General features: G+C 45.3%; 1 protein-coding gene across 4 annotated transcripts in view; it reads right to left on the bottom strand.

Annotated features, from left to right (window-relative positions):
* Positions 1 to 21352, bottom strand: part of GLI3 (GLI family zinc finger 3) — a 263559-nt gene that overhangs the window by 81567 nt on the left and 160640 nt on the right. For all 4 annotated transcript variants that reach the window (XM_032305776.1, XM_032305777.1, XM_032305778.1 and 1 more), the window contains 2 exons: positions 3496 to 3698; positions 780 to 926 (listed from right to left, as the gene is read on the bottom strand). In XM_032305776.1, the coding sequence (XP_032161667.1) occupies positions 780 to 926; positions 3496 to 3698 (350 nt within the window). The remainder of the gene's footprint in view (positions 1 to 779; positions 927 to 3495; positions 3699 to 21352) is intronic.

The following is a 21352-nucleotide window of genomic DNA, read 5'->3' as shown; positions in this document are numbered from 1 at the left end:
CCCTAAATAAGCTATATAAAAAACATCAAAGGATGCCATTATCTTCTACCATTATGCACTAAAAACAGCTCTTTCTGACTTGGAAATGCTTTTTATTTTTCCTAGAGAAAAGGTCTTAGTGAAATATGATTTTTAATGTAAAGAAAACATACGAGGCAAAGTAAAGCCATGGGGAAAAAAATGTACAAACGGAGTCTAGGTTTCTTTAAAAAATTAGTTTTTAGGGATTCCTGGGTGGCTCAGTGGGTTAGGCGTCCAAATCTTGTTTCAACTCAGGAGGTGATCTCAGGGTTTTGGGATCAAGCCGGCCCACCCCCAGTTGTGCTCAGCAGGGAGTCTGCTTGAGGATTCTCTCTCTCTCTTCTGCTGCCATTCACATATGCTATCTCTCTCTAAAATATAATAGCTAAATCTTTGGGAAAAAAATCAATTTTTAAAGCATGAAATCGAGAAAACCAAAGAGGGCCTGGGTGAAGTATGTCCGCATCATGAAACCCATTCCCGTATTTTTGTTCTCAGGACAATCAGGGCAGGACAGTTCTTTCGAGACCTGCCAAATCACAATTGCCTGCCTCTTCCAGTCTGTGAGTAGCCCGGAGCCCTCCACGGGAGCCCCAGGACGGCCTGATGAGTAGGAGAAGCTCCTCGGAAAACCAAAGAAAGCCGAGCACCAAATGGTCTTCCAGCTTCTCTGGTTTCAAAGGTCAGAGAATCACCTAATGGTCACGTCTCCCTCTACAGTTCAGCATCCCCCCCCCGCCCCACCCCCGACTACTTACTGTCCATGGCGTGAACGTACTCCATGTGGATGGCCCCGGCGCCGGCACCGGCTGCAGAGGGGATGATGTCCGCGTAGGGGCTGCGCTGGCCAGCGAGCAGGGCCATCTGGTGATAGTACTCCGCGGGGCTGACCCCGGCGTGGGGGGCTGGAAGAGCACACAAGCAAAGCGGGGTGACTAGTTGGAACAGGTCAACAAAACATGTTTCTGGAGACATCCCGAAGCCCACGGGCTGAGCAGCCCACGTCGGGAATTCCTTTTATGGCTCATGTTAGTAAAACATCGGTAACTCAGACCGTGTTTCCCACGGAAGCCTACCAGACAGCTCTTATTTGAAAAGTAAAACTGAAGAAAAGGAAGAGAAAAAATCAAATGTATTATAAAAGGTTTGAGGCCTGTTTAAAGAAAGAGGCAAGAATTCCAAATGATTAAAATGTATGTATGTTCTCCTTCCCATGTGTGCCCCCTCCCCAAACGAAATCACTTTGTAGATGCAATCACTGTATGTCCATATTTCTTCCAGGGGTAGCTGACAATTGAGGCCACTGTGATGTCTTTCCAGACATACTTAGAATACTTCCCTCAGCTCCTGGCTGGAGAGCCCGAGTCAGCTCTACTACCTGGAGCGCCCAAGGGCTCCCGAGGGGAAGACACAGCATAGTTTTAATAACGCATGTCAGGGTGATAAGCTGCAATTTTGTGTCCCATAATTTTAAGGTTCTTTCCCCCCCCATTTCTCATTACAAAATCAAAAAGGAAATATACCTATCAATCTGGAGCAATTTACTGGCAAGAGTCAGCTCTGTAAGAGTGGGGATAATAATGTGTTTCTACTGCCAAGTTATGTGCAAAAGCAGCGAGATACTGGAGACGTTTTGAGGGTGGTCTCCAGATTCTCCAAGATCTGGAGGTAAATCCCAGCTCCTCCTCTTACCGCTCCAAAGGGCTGTGGGTAGCAATGAATGCAGCAGTGTTCAGCATGCAGCATTCCATCGGTAAAAGTCAGTTTCAACAATTATTATGTAGAAACATGGGTGTTCCAGCCATAGGGCTGCGTATGTTCTCTGTGTCCACACTTTTATACACGATAAAAATATCTAGGCACAGATATACATGCACCTCTTAGCCTACATGTGAGAGACATCTGTGACTTGATTTTGATTATTAATTAGACTCTTGAAAGGGAAGAAGAGGAAGGCAGAACAAACCAATTAAAGAACGTTTTATTCATACTCATCATCAAATACTATGGAAAACAGGTGACAAGATGCTTTAAACTCCAGGTTCCACATGCCACTGACCCAACGAAATTTTTGCAAGGCAGGCATAACTCCAAGTGTGCCGTGAGCTGGCCTCCCTTACCCCACCCCCCCCTCTTCTCCTGTGTTGTCATTTCTCTGAACTCCAAAGTTCTCCATGGGGTTGACTCTATTACTCCCCATTGGGACACCAAATCCAATACTTGAGTCTGACTCTCTTACTGTTTCCTTTTTGTAATGTGAAGCTCGTCCAAATGGCACAACGAAAGAAAGAGATGAGCGGAACAGCCATTGGGGCATCGCAGCTACTACTCAAAGTAGAACTTAGTAGGCATTTACTGAGAAATCTCCCAGGGCTTCCCACCTCTCCCCACCATGCCCAGCCAGTCCCAAGAGGGGCCGGCAGAGAAAAGGTGGACGGCTCAGGGTCACACCACACAGTTACCCAGACGGCGCGGTGGAGGTTCTGTGTGCTGTTGTAGAGAACTCATAATCTCTCTTTCTAATTAATATGGCTTATACAGTTCTGGACCTTAACTCAGATTCTGGCAACTATGGGCAAGTGAGTCTTTATGTGTGCATGAGATGAGAAATGCTCTTCCTGATTCAAAGGAATGTTTTATAATTTGACAGTTATGGGATACACGGCTCTAATTAGTCTTGTGAAAAGTAATTAATCGGGAAGCTAACAGAACCAACAGGAATTTGACCCTTGAGAGCTTAAAATGAGCATCGAGTATAATAAAATTAAAGTCAAAGTTTTGTTTCTTTTCCCATCACACCCCTCTCTTCCAGGTTTCACTGGGCAGGGTCAAGGCTGGAGGGCACGAGCAAATCTAGACCATCATGTTCTCGAAGACTTGCTACTCAGAGTGCGGTCCACGGACCACAGCCCTGGCACCACCTGGGAACTTTCCAGTGTGCAGAAATCCCAGACCCACCCCACACAGAAGGACATTTTCTCATCATTCCCGGGTGGTCCACACACACAGTGGGATCTGAGAAGCACCGGTCTAACAGACACATCTGCGTGAACACACCTTTCAGATGTGCAGAACAGAAAAGCGTTCACTGGGAGGTGAGCAGAATGGCCCCTTACACCTGCACGCTGTGTGGACGGCAACCAGGCCAAGAGGACACAACAGCGGATAGGAGCAAGGTGTCCAGAGTCCGTGAGTTCGGGCCTTGAGTTTCATCCCTGCCACGCAGTAACCAGTGGGCCACATTACAAGTTACCTGGCCCGTCTCCTCACTGCTCTCCTCACCCTGTAATGGAAACAATGACCCCCTCCCCCCATGGAGGTGTCCATAACCTTGACTTGAATCGTACCCTTGAAGCAATCAGCCCAGTGTCTGGAACATGGGAAATGTTCGGTCAACATTAGAACCGCTCCACGCCACGTTCCAGGTGGGGCATGAAGCAGAAACATGAATGGGTTGGCTGGGGACAGACTCACCGTCTGTGGGGCTGAGACCCCGGGCTGCCGAGATCATGGAGAGAGACGGGCTGTGAAGGGACCGGATGTAGTCCATGTAGGGGTTGATGTAGGGGTGTGGAGGGCTGAAGGGGGGCTCCGAGGCTGCAGCGGGGTTCCGATGGGGGGAGATCCTGATGAAGGGCAGGTCTGAATACGTTGGACTACTAGATAAGGCAGAAGGCCTGGGTGAAAAAGAAAAGCAGACACAGGAGGTACAGGTGAGACCAATATCTCCACAGGCAGAGGCTGTCTGTAAAGGCAAATGAGAACAATTTTACATGAATTCAAGGTGTCCTGGGGAAAAGACATCGGGCACATATGTTTCTAGTACAATGGCCTTAAAGTCATGGTGACAAAAGCAGGTAGACTCATACTACACAATTATCTGGGCAAAGAAGACGAACCTCTGTGAAATCTCATGGCACCCTGAATACAGAAAAAGAAAAGCTTGCCTTTGGCCTTCCTTGATGACAGGAAATTCTAAACCACAGGCACCTGAGTTTTAAATAGTTCTGCAATTACGTGTTACGTTTGACCCAAATATTACTTTCACCACTGAAAACTTACCTCTTACCATCACAGTGTTGTGAGGAAGGAAGGACGGAAGGAAGGAAAGAAAGAAGGAAGGAAGGACGGAGGGCAGGAAACAAGGGAAAGAAAAGAAAAAAGAAAAGAGAGAACGGAAAGAAGGAAAGGAGAAAAGAAAGGAAAGGAAAGAAAGAATTACACACAGCAGAGTTGCCCATAAAGGAAGGAGGCAAACTGCAAGGTCTTTAAGAATGTGCAGTCGGGGGCGCCTGGGCGGCTCAGTGGGTTAAGCCGCTGCCTTCAGCTCAGGTCATGATCCCAGGGTCCCGGGATCGAGCCCTGCACCAGGCTCTCTGCTCAGCAGGGAGCCTGCCTCCTGCTCTCTCTCTGCCTGCCTCTCTGCCTACTTGTGATCTCTGTCTGTCAAACAAATAAATAAAATCTTAGGGAAAAAAAAAAAAAGAAATGTGCAATTGGCACTATATTATATATTCGTGCCCGAACCTTTAGGGCAGCAGTCTTGCAGTTGGCGGTAAAACCAGCTTCACAGATCCGGGGTTCACCATTCAAAAGACAACTCCTCCTCTTTGGGAGCCAGCCCTGTCTGCGCCCTTCCCCTGCCCCTCATCTTTCAAGTGGCACTTGGAGAGCCACGTCCAGGAATTCAGTACTCCTGGGGCTACGAAGCTGGAAGAGAACGGGGCTTGATGGAGCTCGAGCCTTGGTTCTGACAAGCTGATGAAGATAAATTCGCAACACACCGTGCTGCCGCCCTAGCCTGAATGGCTCCAGGGGATTCCTTCCCCGGGGACCACTGGTTCCAGAACGCCCCCACCCCCAGCCCCCACTGCCTTGTTCTTCTCTAATAGAAAACGTGTTGTGCGAGTAATCCAGTGAACTGTCCTCATTCACGGAGGGGATGGCCACGGGAATGGGAGGCCGTGATAGAGACAGATCCACAGAGCGCGGCAAATTCCTCTTACACCACCCGCTTTCAGAGCAAAATGAAAGGGAGGGGAGACGCATTTTTCTCATCACACCTCTTGAAGCAAAGGAGCCCCCGGCCGGGGGCTGGCCCCCATCACCCGGTCAGAACACAATCCGGGGAGCAGCCGGCCCCACCAAGTGCACAGCACAGGCACGGGGATAAATGAAACCACAGATCAGATAATGCATTTTCTCTCAGTAGAAAATAAGAGGTTGAAATATGGTGGGGGCAGGGGTGCTCAAGTGATATTTCTTACTCTTTTTCACTTTGAACTGGAAAAAAAAAAAAAAGGCGAGGCAGGGCGCCTGGGTGGCTCAGTCCTTAAGCGTCTGCCTCTGGCTCAGGTTATGGTCCCAGGGTCCTGGGGTTGAGCCTGGCTCCCGGCTCAGCAGGAAGCCTGCTTCTCCATCTCCCACTCCCCCTGCTTGTGTTCCCTCTCTCCCTGTGTCTCTCTCTGTGTCAAATGAATAAATAAAATCTTAAAAAAAAAAAAAAGAAGAAGAAGAAAAGAAAAAGAGGCTTTTTATTTGTTATTCAGATGCCGCGTTTGGTGAAGTAAAATAAAACCCCAGAGTTTTCTAAATTTCCATATGGGCAGAGTGAGCATTCACCACCTGGAAACAGCTTTCTCTTTTCAAAGCAACTTGAGACTTTCCATACTCACTCAGAAATTAGTAAAATGACTTATGTCTGAATAGAAATCGGCACAGCCTATTAGCCTATCCGATTTTAGTTCTTTACAGCCAGTCAGCTCTGGGCTGTGGTTCAATGCCAAGTTCCACTTACATATGTTGCTCCTTCAGAGCACAGGATGCTCCAGTTCTTTAAATCGCTTTCGACTAGAAAGGAAAATCAATCTTTCCAGACCGATTCAAAAGTAACTACGACAAAACATAAACTTATTTTCAGACTTATGATGAGAGACCGGCATGGCAGAAAGGTGCAAAAGCAGACATTTCCAGAAATCTGTGGGATGCTAGCTCCCCGCCAGGCTCGTCTCATGATCCACAATAGGACAGACTCAACATTGGTGAGGGCAGTGGCACATCTTACTGGTAACCTGATAACCTGTAATTTTTCTGAAATCCCAGAATTGACCGCAGTAGTAAGAATATTCCTAGAGGCCTAAATACTGTATTGAAGAATTATAAGCCGGGGAAAAAAACCGATCGTCCTGAACATAAAAATTACCGAGGTGGGGTTGGCAGTCACCAATCCCGAAGAAACAAGGAAGCCAGCAGATAGGAGAAGCTTTCCTTCTGCCAAAGTTCCCAGGACGTCTGACGGCCCAGTCCCGCAAGAGGACGGAAGATACCTGTTCCAGGAACAGCCGAGAGTGAGCAGTTGGACCTGGTCACAGCATCCCTGCAGGGCGCCAGGGCCCGTTCTCCCTTCCAGTCCAGGAAGAAGTAACAGCAGAGAAGCTAGGCCTGGTTCCTCACGGAGGTGAAGTCAGGAACCTTCCCCCACTGTGGTGAATGTCACATCCAAGCACACGCCTCCCAGATAGATGACACTAGGGAGCTATGGGGTCACCTGGTCCCAAACAATGGGGTAGGAGATCCCTTCAGACAGGAATGCCGACAAGAGAGCTGTAAGTTAATTACAGCTGTAAGGTAATTACCCTAAATTAACAAACCAGCTAGCACTCAAAGGCCAGTCGTCCCCAGGATACAAACAGGAAACTGCTTAGTAAGGGTTACCCAGTGATGGGGTCGTCAGGAATTCCGGGGACAGGTGAATCAGAGCCCTAGAGCGATGGTACCACAGAAGGGTTTGGGTGCTGAGGGGAACTGATGTGGACATCAGACAGTGGTGCGACCTCCTAGGCAATGACCACCCTCTCCTGGTCTGTAACGGAACAACCGGGAGGATTCCTACCTCCTGGGGAGCTTGGCAAGTTAATCTAAGTAAAGCCTCAAGTACTGAGGTTGGCATTAAATCAATGCTTGGTGTATGCACGCATATCTGCATATTATAATACAATATGTGCCTATTAAATTATATATCACCATATATTATATTAAATATAATGTGTGCTTCTCCTAATATACAGGCATATGATACCGACATGTGTACATGTGTATGTATACATATGTGTATGTGTATACATGTGTGCACATATATGTGTGCATAAAGACACACACACATTACAGATGGCAAATACAGCATACAGGTGATTCTCAAACACTGAAATACTGGCACCTTCTTTTCATAGCAAATCATACGGGGGAAGCATTCCTGTCTGCTTTGCTCCCCAACCTGACAGAGCCCTGGAAACACCTCCTTGGATTTCCAGGTAAAATCATAAAACCACACAAGGTGGTTAAAACATGAACTCAGTAATCAAATGCAGGAGGTTTGCAGAAAACTGGATACGAATGCCATCTGTCACTGGCTGTCACTCAAGATAAGTTGCCTTAGACATAAAATGAAACAGTAGCTCCCTCCTGGGGCTGCCCCCCCGTACCCCGCTGAGGCACACGGGGTGGGGGGCACTCAGTAAACAGTGGCGGGTGATATTCTCTCGGTGGTTGGCAGAATCATCCTACAAAACTTGTTTGTGTGCGTGACTCTAAACTTAGCAAAGAACTGACCAAATGGCAAGACTGTTGGAAACTTGTTTCCAATTTCCTTGCTGTTCCAAATTCTTAGCCGATAGATTATCCATCAGTTATTATGTTTTAAACAGTAAAGCAAATTTGAGGGGGCAGGTCAGGTTCTTTAAATGTAACAGGTGGATGTGTTCACTGTTACATGGAGGCTCCGCGGAAGGTTATGACCACAGGGATGGATTCTGTTGAAGGAAGAAAAGGTCTGGGAGGGGTGGAAAAGGCACCCACAGAATTTTCCATATAAATGACTCAGATTATTTCACAAACCATCAAAAACTCTAGCTGGTAATTATATTTGCCAATCTCGCTAAAAATCTTCACTGAGGATGACAGTATCCCCAGGAAAAGAAATCAGAGGCGTCTTTATCTTGGTTTGCATTTTCAGCAGATACACAGAGATGGAACTGAAGATTACAGTTGGCCTTCCAAGCCTTTCTCTGCCTTTGTAACTTCCGGCTTTCTCCCTGTTCTGTGTGGTCCCTGAATGTGGCACAAACCATGGAGAGAAAAAATTAACACAAGAAACAAACAGACATTCTGGGAAGACCACTGACACTTTAAACTTCACCGAGAACAGAGATTCCATGAAATTTATGTAGTAGCCAAAGAGTACAGAAATATGCCCGTGACCTTCCAAAGTAAATCATACAAACTACTGTCCGGGAAGCAGGTGCCCAAATGCAGAGGGTTTTCAGGAAGCAGCAGATGGGAGCAGCTGATGTCCTGTCACCTCTGCGTGTTGGCCCACACATGCCAGGACCCACACGTCCCCTCGGGGATGACCGCGCTGTCCTACTGCCACCCATCTGCTTTTCCCAGGCCAGGAAGACCCCGCAACGAGAGGGCGTGTTGTCTCCGTACTGCCCACCAGATATACGCAGCACAGTTCCAAACAAGAAAGAACGTGGGGGTCATCTCGGTGTTCTCCCAGAAGACAATAAAGAAGTATAAAGTTGTATTTGTGGAGAAAATTTGACTTCAGATTATTTTTTTTACAAGGTTATGAAAACAGATTTACAACAAAAAGAGTAGCGTATTCTTATTAGAGCATTTTTTTAGCGGTATACTATGATCAACTTAAAATACAAAACCACACATTACAGAGAGGAACTGGACTTTCTTAGAATGAAATATCATTATATAATCTGATTTGTTACTGCCTTTTCATCTATCTTATTGGGTTACTAAAATGCCAAGGTTAAAATCACAGTATTTAATCACCCGCATTACCCATTATGAGAGCATGAAAGCAGGCTTACATGCTGGATTGTTACAATTGCTTTCACATTGCTTGGGACACTGGAAATTACACATACACCTTGCTTCTTTGCACAAGGGCTCCAACTACCCGAGGACTGAAATGTTGGGGTTTTTTACATAACAAGTTTATTTTCTGTTTAATTTTGTGCTTTGTCTGACGAGAAGATACTCCCCATATTCAAGAAGTGGCCTAACCGAGAACAAAGGGGAGTTATCCCTTATAATGTATTTTTAACCAACTAATTAATTATTCAATAAATGCAATTTTAATAAATCACAATGTATAATAAAAATTAGCTCTTCATCCGGTGAAGGAAACAAATAACAAAAACGGCCACAGCGAATACGTGAGATGTGGTCAGAAATGGGCATGATCCTGGACTTCTCTTCCTCTCTTCGAGGCGCCCTTCCAGAAGCCTCGTGTGAGCCTGAATCATACAGATGGCCGTGCGGCTACTTTCCATCTCCCCCTGCAACCAGTGCGTGCCCAGGAAGACTGGTCTGTATGGCCTGACTCAGCGGGCTTACTCTCCCCCTCTAGAGTCTTGGAGCAAGATGCACAGGCAGGGGGAGCTGGCAATGGACAGAAGAGTCAAGGCATTGGTGTCACTATTTCCTCTTGCTGGCTGGGGCTCTACAGGTGGCATTCTAATCCCCATGGCCATGGCTGTGCAAGGCGAGCCCTGCCAGGGCTATAGCCTTCAGATTACGGGTGGTCAGTGCTTTCAACTTCTGCTAGTCCCAGAGGTTCTACTGTTACTTTGGGGGCCTTTAACCTTGTCAACCCCCCCGCCCCCCATAAACACAACGGCCACAGCCCAAGCCTAGAAGATGGGTCCATTTCAGATCCCGGTGCCATCATCTCTACACCTAAAGAATATCTCCCGTGAAGGTGTAATTGAGTCCAATCTTCTACAAACTCACTGTGTTGGATCTCAGTTTTTTAAAAGCTATATGCGTAACTGCACTGATGAATATTTCGATGATTTGTTCGTTTGGTAGATATTTTCATGGAAGATCCACTCACTAAGAATCCCGTATGATTTCAGAACTTGGAGGAATTTCAGTAAACACAATATATGATCATTTAGTCCCTGCTTTCAAAGAACAGATAGCCAAATGGCACAAAGGGCACATGCACACGGGTGTGTAAGAGCGAGTGTTACCTGATGCGTCAAAAGGCCCCAACAGGAGGCTTCCGTGATGCATGCTGGTTACCAAAAAAAAGGGACATGAGCTGTGCTACAAAATGTAGACAGGATTTGAATAGAAGAGGCCACTGAAGAGGAAGGTTGGAATATTGCCTATTGTGTACCTTGATTCAGGGTGCTGAGAACTATCTTACATATAAAATTTCCGAGCTGTGATTCATTTCTCTAACAAAGCACAAGCGAGAGCAATACTTGTTTTAACGGTAAAACGTCGTTTCCAAGGGATGTTTAAGAACGACTTTATTTTTGTTTTTTATTTATGTCTGAGAATGGAAGTTTACATCCGTAAATGGGAAAGCTGGTATTATTTTGAATGAGCACTAAAAAACCATTATTCCTTGTGGCCAAGCTCTTCGGATCTGACCAATGTCAGTATTTCAACATATTTAGACCGACATTTTTTCAGGCATGAGATGCCTCTGACAGAGTCAAATAAAAGTATATTTTGAATTACACGTTCTCCCTCAACATTAAAAGCTTTCTCTAGTATGTTTCAGCAGACTGCATACATGTCACCAGTTATGTCACCAGTTAAGTGCAGGGCAGATGAAAGCCATAATGGGGGATCACTGAACGTCCACAGAATGGCTGACATTAGGAAGAGGGGCAATGACAAGTGGCGATGAGAGTTTGGAGCAACAGGAACTCTCCAACCATGTGCGTACATATGAGCTGACACGACCTTTTTGGAAAACAGTTGGGCATAATGAGCTCAAGTAAACGCACACCTATGACCGGCCGCTCCCTTCCTTGGTGTAGCGGCAACAATGGTTTAAGTGCCCAAGCCTCATGGTCTCCTCAACCGTTTCCAGCTGTGTTTCTCCTTCCTGTTAAAACCGGAAACAACCAAGTGTCTATCAACAGTAGAATGGGTGGGCAGGGGGGGCACCTGGCTAGCTCCCTGGGTAGAGCCCTCAACTCTCGATCTTGGGGTTATGAGTTCGATCCCCAAGCTGGGCGTAGACAGTCCTTGAAAAGATAAAAATCTTCAAACACATGAACAGTAGAATGGGTAAATCATTCACACCACAGAACAGCAAACAGCTATGAAAATGAACAAATCACAGTGTGCAAAATCTCGTAAGCATAATGTGAACCACATTATAGTGGTCCTTAAGCCTGGTGCAAAAAGGTTCCAAGATGCTGTATGATCCCACTTGGGTAGAGGTCAGTAACACACAAACCGAAATGGGAGCCTGGGCAGGATAGCCGGGGCAGGTGGGTTAAGTGTGGAAGGAGGGCTTCTGGGGTGCTGGTGTTTTATTTCTAGACTTGGGTTAGTGGTTAGAGGTTTTCACTCTGTGATAACTCAGTAGACTTAACCGAGCTGTGTGTGTATATTTTGTGTGCTTTTCCATTTGTGCCTTATTTAAAAAAATTACAGTTTTTTGAAAAAGGATACACCCCTTCCCATGTGTCAAATATATCAGCATTTTCCACAGTGGTTTCAACCATTTCCATTAATTTCAGGTAATTAAATACATATACGTGTGTATATATAAATTTGCAAATTATTGATGCTTAAAGGACACCATAAATAATAACATATTTACTGCTGTTATGCAGATAGTGCAGTGGACACACTAGTGCAAATTCAAAGTAAACTATGGGCAGTGGGTCTCTGTATGTTAATTCTGGGGGATGAAAGGCCCTGCTAAGCCAGTCAAAGGGAGAGGCCAAGTGAGCATCTCCAATCCCTGTCCGTCATCTCCTTTGGCAACTGAAACGATGCTCTACATCGGTAGATTTGTAGCATCACGTGAATAATGCAATTGTTTGTGGTGTTTTTGGCTAAATTTGGTTTTAAATTCCCTCCTGAGACGACAGCAAAAAATAATCTGACAAAATTTACCTCCCTTCTGTACTATAAATACAATTCTACGTTAACAGGTTAAGATTCCAAGGTCGGGAAGATAGTCAAAGAATTTAAACGAAAGGCCATTCAAAAGGCACAGCATGGTATTATGATTGCATTGTGGGGGGCCATCGTGGGGAGCACGGCGTAGAGTACAGAGCTGTCCAATCACTCTCTTGTTCTCCTGAAACTATGGTAACATTGTGGGTCAACTATACTCAACTAAAAAAAGTAAAATAAATTTAAAAAGAAAGTCCATTCCAGTAACTACAACATGTAATGTACTGTTATAAAATGGGTTCCAAAAACAAACATATATGGTTCATATAAACCCTTGGAGCTAAATGACCACATCCCACAGCCTGAGTCTCCTTTCCATCCCAGGTTGTGGGCAGAGAAGCCCCGTGCGCGTCCGGAACACTTTTCAAACAAGCGCAGAAGAGAGAGAGTCAGTAAGGAAGGAGGGATCTCTGTTCTGAATGACAGCTGAAAAACCCGTTTCTAAATAACCAGGCATCCATTTTTAATATTTCAATTCTATGAAGGCGGAGTATTTTTAAATTCTTACGTTTGGCAACTTCTTTGGCTGTCCTTATAGATTCCAAACATTCCATAAGAAGGTGTACTAGAGAAGTATTTACTCCAATGTGTAATAAATATGAAAGACCATCTTCTTTATCTTCTTGCCCCAATTATTATCCAGTTTGTGAGAAAAATAAGACCATTTAAAATAATGAAGATTATGCAGTTTTAGTATTAGTAAAATATGTAATTATATATTTTAATATGTAACTTACATGTTAGATATGAATAGACTATATATGATAGAATTAATGTAAATATAAGAACTAATGGTTAGAAGAGCTAATAGGTTGTATCTTCCTCCACAAAGTCCACAGAAACGGCTTCAGTGAGAAACCCTCGGTGGGTTCCTAGGACACACCAAAGTCCAGCCGTGATTCTTTTCCTAACAGGATACCCGGCAGATGGAGGGACTTAGAGCTTGTTCCCAGCGGTCAGCTTCTGGGGCATTTCCCGGGGCCTGTTTTCTGGAAAGCTTCCCGACTGGTCTGTGGCAACACAGTGAAGGAACACGGTCCTTTTCTCCCCTCCTTCCCTAACACAGCATGTTGTCCCTTTGAACAGTCACCTTTGCCTATGGAAGCTCTTTCTTTCTCCGGGGCGGAGGGGGTTGTAGGGGGTACGCACGCCACAGGGGAGGCCAGTCCAGCCAGACCCAGCCGGGGTCCAGGAGCCATCCTGTCTCACTGCTCCAACCACACCCATCGGCCCCCCATTTGTGGGGGAGGATTTGTAATCCTCACGCACATCGAAGTGGTGAGCCCTGAGACAGATCTGGTGCTGAGAGAGCCAGATCTTTCAAAGATGGTTTTGCGGCAAGCTCTTTAGGTCTGGAGGGAGACAAAGTAGTGTTTAACTAGTAACAAGAAGTATGCATAGAGCATTGAGCCCGGTGTCTGTCCTGTGGGACGTTCTCAGCAAACCTTGGCCCCTACAACCAACACCTTCTTAGCTGCTGCTGTTACTATAGAGCTCTGGGTTGGGTAAGTCCAAGGTCACCCAGCTTCTGTGGCCTCCTCGTGTACCGACTTCTTAGGACCATACAGGGAGGGGGCTGTTCTCCCCTATAGGGAGTCAACCATCTGACACCCCTGGTATCATTTAGAAGCACCCCACCTTCCCCACCTCACCTTTTTTAACACAGCAAATAAACTACTGAGTTTACTCGACCTCAGTAAACATGCACAGGATTTCTTTTTTCTAAAAGCAAACTCAAGGGCATGGTGACTCTTGGTTTTGATTCAAAAATCCATTGCTGTGAGAAAAGAAAAAAAAAAAAAAAACGGAGGGAGGGGTGTGTGTGACAGAAATTTCCAAGTGTGATTTCTCTGACACTGTTGCCAATTTTCCATTCATTCTAACAGACCTTATTTTTTGGAATCTAATGAATTACCCATTCTATCCAAGAGCAGCACTGAAAGTGGCAAAGCAGTATTCTTTTCCAAAAAGAAAACACACAGCAAAATAAAAAGATACTGGAAGACAATAGCGTGGGAGACTCAGCACAGACCTAAGTCCTGAGGACTAACCGTATCTAGAAGAAGCCTGGGCCGCGTTGCGTTCGCTCATCCAGCTGTCAGATTTTCTAATAACGTAGAGTTTCCTATCAACTGTGATACCTTTGGGGGGAACTTTTGGGTTTGAACCATGGTACCCAGCACGTGTAAAGAAAGAGGACCATAAAGTACGTACAAGAAACTCAATTCAACACTGCATTTAACCAACTCAACAAACAAGTCTGTGCTTACCTCATTTACCTGGAAATGTCAACAATTTAAGGTAAAGAAACATTTAAAAATCTCGAAAGCCCCAAGCCAGGATCTGCTATTTAAGTGAGAGGTCGCCCAGCAGGAGGCTTTAGATTGCGTGGAAAGAACTAGAAAGAGGAAGTCAGGTTCCAACAGTTTAATCCTTGCTTCATGTCTTCTAGCAAGGTGGAATGGGGGAGATTCATACCAAAGACAAGAGTGCCTCTGGAAAACTGAGCCAAGAAGATGAGGCCTCCGTTTCAATTTCTATTTTGATGGGTTCCTTCAAGAACCAGTTAGAATATTCCTTCTCAGCAGCTGTCTGGCATGCTGATCTTAGGTGGGTCCCCCTAACCCAATATAAAAATATATGGTTTGGACGTTTCCCATATTCCATCTCCATCAGAAATCCTCATAATTATTATTACCATTAATTAACCACTGACTAGCGTGTTCTTGGGTTTTTCCTCTTAGGATCCTTGACTCATACTTTTCGCTGTTCTTGAAATTATCCTTATTGTAAAGGTAAGAGGAACATCCATCAAGGAACTATTATTAATTATCTGAATTGTTATCCTCCAGAATAAAGCCTCTAAGATTTGCTAGGGCCCTCTGGCCTAGTGAAGGTAAAATAGGGGGCCTTTTTTATTTGGCAGGCTGTTCAGACATCATAGGACTCTATTGTGTGCTAAGACTTTATATCCCAGGACAGTTCTCAATATTCCAGAATTTCATCCCCTGGGAAGATATCAAACTGTTCAAAAATAAATTAAATATGGCAAAGGAATACATCTAGCGTACAAGGGAATAATTTGTCTACATTACTCAATGGAAAGGAAGCAGTAACTTCCATGTAAGGAGAGAAGGACCTCCCCAGGGCTCTGGCTCTCCTGGCTTCAGAGCCCATGGTCCCAGGGTCCAAAGGAACACCACGGAAACACAGAAAAGACCCACAAGATCTCCCCCGCGTCCCTTCTTCCCAGGGGAAGCCACTATTCTTTTTTTTTTTTTTTAAGATTTTTTATTTATTTATTTGACACAGACAGAGAGAGATCACAAGTAGGTAGAGAGGCAGGCTGAGGGAGAGGGGCAAAGAGGCTCCCCGCTGAGCAGAGAGCCTGATGCGGGGCTCGATCCCAGGACCTTGAAATCATGACCTGAGCCAAAGGCAGAGGCTTAACCCATTGAGTCACCCAGGTGCCCTGGAAGCCACTATTCTGATGCCAGGGTGGGGACAGATTGAAGGAAGCAGAAATGTCTAAATGATGTGCTGGAATGACCTGAGGTTATTACCCTTAGAGAACAGGTGCCTAGGACCACACGCTTCCTGCTAATAGCTGCTTGGGCTTTCCTTTCCTCACTGGTAAAATGGGAGAGACGATTTACCATTCCACCCTCCAGGCTTAAAAAGTCTCTTTGGTCCTACAATCCTAATTTTTCTATGATTCAAATCGCTTGTCCCCATCTGTCACCGATTTGCTCTGGCATCTAATGTGATCACGTTTGTTACTTGAATAAACTTTGGTTGAAAATTTTGGGACTCCTTCCTTGAGTGTCCCACCAACGAGACCTCATTTTCTTTCCCTTCTCCCTTGTCTGGAACGGCATTTTCCATCACGGCAGCGACTAATGTCCCCTCTGGGCCGCTCTGGACTTCAACTTTGATATTACTCCCAGGAGAAATGAAAGGGTCTGGTTTTATGCTGATTGGATTTGGATGGTGATTGATTAGAAAAAAGTGGGACCGCGTGGCCACACGAAAGCCTCAGAACTGAGCCACAGCTTAAACACTAAAGAAGCTTTTTTACCAGTGAGTTCACAGCTATTAGATATTTTTATATTAACAACACTTTTCCCATCCAGGTTTGTGCATTTTATCTTTATTCTTTCAAATCCTGAAATTGCCTGGATAAGAGGGAGGGCTTATATATTATACACACACAGACACACACACACACAGACACACACACACACACACACACACACACACATTTCTAAGAGCAGCCTGAACTTTTAGGGGAAATTGAAGAGGCTTTGTGTCAAGTACAGCTAAATCCAGCCTTTCCATATCAAACCTCTGCTAGAAAATTACTGTGCAGATGATAAGGCAGAAAGATATAATAAAAAGTGACTCTACTCAATTTACACTGCAATATTGGTATGACTGAATATTTTTCATTCAGGTGCCTGATAAAATCGCTAAACTGTATTGCAGATAAATAAAGGAGGCTTCTGTCAAGAATAAACACCATTAATCATGGAGTCTTACCCTCGGAGAGCCAGGGCTATCCTTCTGCACGAACACACCAGCATAACCAGCATGCGACACAGGCTTCCCTCCTTTATACTGTTCCGGGCTGAAGCTGTCCTCCCTCACGTTTTGTAGGATTTGGGGAGCAAGAGCATTTTCCAAACATCGTCTACATTTTAACCTTAAGGTCCTGTCACAAGATCCATTATTATAACATTTAGGAAAAATTGGCTGCACTCTTGGGAGTGGGGGGGACCAACTTGACAGTGAGACAGCTTTTTGCCTGCCGACTACATACCTGCAGACATAATGTATACGGGCTACTTATGAGATATACTGGATTTCATCGAAGCGATGTTGCTATTGATCTAAAGACGCAACATTATTTTAGGTGCCACTAAGAACGACAATACTTATCACTTTCCATTTCTGCTTTATACTTCCCCAAAGGAGGTCTCCGAGACCTACTCACACCTACTTTTTATCATGCCTCACTCTAGCACTTGCACAGAAAGGAAAATACAAGGCAAAAGAATTTTACTTTGAGATCCCTGAATCCTCCCGGCCACCACGCCTTCACCAACAGCGACAGTGAGACACTACCGATTGTAAGATGCGTTCCCATTTCAGAGGTGGGGAAAGGCTGTAGGATTTAGACTTAAATAGGGTAACAGACCGGATACTTATTGGGTAATTCTGCCATTAGTCAAACACCTGTGCCATGACAGACGCCGGTTTAAGGGCTCGCTATCTGCTCCTTCACACGGTTCGTGATATAAAACGGGATTAAATCATAAATTGCCCTTAACACCTAAATACCTAAGCTGGATTCAAACCCAGTCTATGACCTTAAACGCAAAGGAAAACTACCCCAAACCAAACACAAATATGTGCATATATGCCTATATATATTTTGACATTCTTAAGGCTCTTCCTAGAACCAATGGTACGGCTTTCCAGTGACCTCTCCATTCCAAAGGCAACCTGTTGGAGTTTATATTCAAATGGCCCTATGTGCTGGGGGCACAGGGAAGGGCAAGACATCCCTTGGCCAGGAGGAAAAAGAGGGAGGGAGCCATGCTCCTCTCTCAGCAGATCTCCCCATCAGGAAACAGAGGCAGGAGGCAAACATGACATGAGGGCATTTACACGTTAGGGTCAAAGAGTTTTCATTTTCTGTTCCTATTCTAAGTGCCCACACGCAAGAAGAAAACAATGAAACAACCTAACTTGCCCATAACTACGGGATGTTAAGAAGGAAGCAGATCATTCATTCCAACATTCATTATTTCATAGATGAAGACAAAGAAGCCCAGAGGGGTCAGGGAAAGTGTTCCACGATCCAGTTCCACGATCCAATTTGAGGCAGAGCAGAGAATGGAACTTAACTGAGGACTACGTGGATTTTTGAAAAGAACTTATAAACTGGTTTTAAGAAGAGGTTCACCAGAAGCCATATACCAACGGAGTTCTGCTCGAATTTCCTGAAATTGCGCTTTGAAACCCAAGAAAACAGCATTATCATGAGCTAATGCAGCTAACATTATACTGGGCTGTGCTCAGAGAGGATTCTTGAGCAAAACTGCAATCCGGTCCCGCTTGTGAGAGTTTTAATTGTGTCGCACAGGAAGTATTATGGCAGCTGTGTTTCAGCTCCCTGGGGAACCTGTTTTGAGAGCCCACTCCAAGGAGAAAGTGCCTCTTCTAGCCCAAAGAGGGCTAACCCTCACCTTCCTGACAAATCCCCCCTGTCTGAGGAAGAACCTTGATTCCACAGAGTGAAGCCGTGTCTTTGCCAAAGAGAAGGCAAGGGTGCCTGGGTGGCTCAGTGGGTTAAGCATCTGCCTTCGAGTCAGGTCATGATCCCCGGGTCCTGGGATCGAGCCTTACATTGGGCTCCACTCAGCAGGGAGCCTGTCTCTCCCTCTCTCTCTGCCTGCTTCTCCCTCTGCCTGTGCTCTCTCTCTGTCAGATAAGTAAGTAAAGTATTATAAAAAAGAGAGAGAGAGAGAAGGCTGGTGAGCACCCTTTACAGAAAGTCTGTGGCCCACAGTTTACGGCCATTCCAGGGCTCCCGAAGACCAGACACCAACAGCTCAGTTCAAACCAGGCCCTGCAAAGAAAGAAGCGGATCTCAAGGAACCAGAACCACACCTTGGCCCAGCTGTCTGGGGGTCCTCTCCAGTTCATGAAGGAAGAGCTTCTGTATGAAGAGGTATTGATAATGCATACAGTTTTCATCACAGATTGTTTAGGTTCAGTCATTTCTGACCAATTCTTGGGTCTCCGTTTGGGAAGTTCCACATCAGTACTACTTCCAGACACGTGATCGAGAAATGCAGGCTCCCCGTTAGGGACGGCATTCCCCACCTGCCTGTTAGAGTCAAGACACTCATGAGTGAAAGACTGGATTCGTACAGAGCCCATGTTCACCCAATGGGCAAACAGATCCCTGGTGTAATTTTATTATTATTATTTTTAAGATTTATGTATTTTTTTGAGGTAGAGAGGGCACAGTAAGGGAAGGGGTAGGGGGAGAGGGAAAAACAGACTCCCCGAGGAGCAGAGAGCCCCACGCCAACACGGGGCTCAATCCCAGGACCCCAGGATTGTGACCTGAACCAGAGGAAGATGCTTCACCAAATGAGCCACTCGGCTGCCCTTAGAATTTGGTTTTTAAGGGAGCTGAACTGAAGAGTGGTATCCCAGTGTTTCAGCATTACCCGTAATGGAGGTATAACTCACTAAACAAATGTTTAATCTTTATTAAGAGAAGTTTAAAAAAAGCGTAATTCGTAAGTCTGTTCACTGTTTGTCTGTCTCAGTCATGAACCATACTTCAGAAAATGACATACATTGCATATAAGAAAAGATAATGGCCAAGATTAAGATATCTGAGTAATTTTTACTATTGTTGTTCATTACATCTTCACAGATGGAAATGCATTTTATGCAAATGATTATGAAATTCCTTCAAAATGTAAATTTAACTGAGAAGGCCTTAAGGAGCTCTCCGGCACTCCCCATGCAGGGCAATTTCTGTCACTGAAGAGGGCACGAACGCAGTGCCCTGAACTACCTCCTTCAACAGCCTCCCTTGCAGTGAAAGGAAGCCAAATGACCAGGAGAGTGATTTTAGACCTAGTGATGGTTCAACAGCGGCTAAGCTGAGACCCTGGAGTGACACGCCACCCTCTCACTAATGAGGCGCCCAGTGTACTTAGGTCTCCCTGTGAGGGGCACTTAGTAAGCACCCTGCTTGGCAGAGACCCACAGCAGGTTGCACTGATGGACTAATCATACAGGCCAGAATCAAATGGGCTGGAAGAATCTGGAGACTTGTGGCTCCGAGGAATGTAATTCATGCAGAAAAGCGTTGTCAGAGCAAGGCCAGGGAACCTCGTGGGAAGAAAGCAAAATAAACAGTTCAACAAAGAAAACAAAGAAGGGCCAATAGCGTTTTCTGAAGCTTGAGTACACTGAGCTTTCAGTGGGGACCTCGGACAAAGGCCCCATCAAAGAACACCCTTGCAAAGCAAACAGACCAAGAAGGATGTTTCTTTCGGATATACTTGGCGGGGAAGGGGTAGACTCCACTTCTCAGGCTTTGCCATGCAGCTTCCACATACCTCCCTCCTCCCCACAAACAGAGAAGCAGCATACAACGATCACCCAAATAACCGAAAAGTCCGAGGTCTGCCTGGGTCAAAAGATGGGCAAAGGTGGGGAGATTAGCCCAAATTCCATATGATGCCACCTATCTTCTGACTGTTCTTCAGATCATAGGAAGTCCTTCGCCAGGGCGTGAGCTGCCCAGCTTGACCCACACGGCCTGCAAGCCACCTTCTAGAGGATGAGGACAGGCTTGTGACACGCTCAAGGACTCCACATTGAAGATCCTATCGCAGGGACAGCAGGGGACATTCACAGCCAGATGACTCTCAGACTCAGGAGAGAAGCCTTCCACAGGCTTTGAGCTGCCTTTTACAGGAAGTCGGACCCCTGCTTCCAGCCCTCGCCCTCACCCTCCCCGATTTCCACGGGAACGCTGACTCAGACTGTCCCTCTCACAATACCCGTGACGACGTGTATCGCTGTGTCCTGAAATCCCAAGTCTGAGGTGACCAGATTTTGATCATTAAAACAAGATTAAAATACTACAGACTGACCTTCTTTTCCCTTCTTGACGACTTCCATTAAGACCGAAGATCATGTGAACTAATCCCAAGGACAAACTGAAACTACCACAGGGAAAATGGACAGAAGTGAGCTCCATGTGTGTGCGTAATACAGAATATATAGGCTATGTATGGGAAAACAATGAAGATACATAGAATCCTTACTTCAAATAAATAAATCCAAGGAACATATTATGTAACATAAATAATATATTCTAATATATATGACTTGAGCAATCCAGGTTTGAAATGTAATGTTCACTTATCCAGATTTTTTCTGGGGAAACAGTACCATAAATGTTTTTTTCTCTTATGATTTTCTTAGTAACATTTTCTTTTTATTTTTTTTAGTAATATTTTCTTTTCTCTAGTTTACTTTATTGTGAGGATGCAGTATATAACCCATAAAACATAAAAAATATGCGTGAACCATTGACGTTGTTGTTTAAGACTTCTGGTCAACCGCTGGCCAGTTAGTGATTAGGTTTTCAGGGAGCCAATGGTTATACACAGATTTTCTATTGCAGTTGGGGGGGGGGCGGTCAGTGCCCTTCACCCCCACATTGTTCAAGGGCTAACTGTAATTCTAACAATCTGTTCCATTCCAGGCAAATGTGACC

The sequence above is a fragment of the Mustela erminea genome, chromosome 11 (genome assembly GCF_009829155.1).
Source record: "Mustela erminea isolate mMusErm1 chromosome 11, mMusErm1.Pri, whole genome shotgun sequence".
Classification (NCBI taxonomy): Eukaryota; Metazoa; Chordata; class Mammalia; order Carnivora; family Mustelidae; genus Mustela; species Mustela erminea.
The sequence above is the reverse complement of the archived record's forward strand: the minus strand, read 5'-3'. Positions and strand labels throughout refer to the sequence as shown.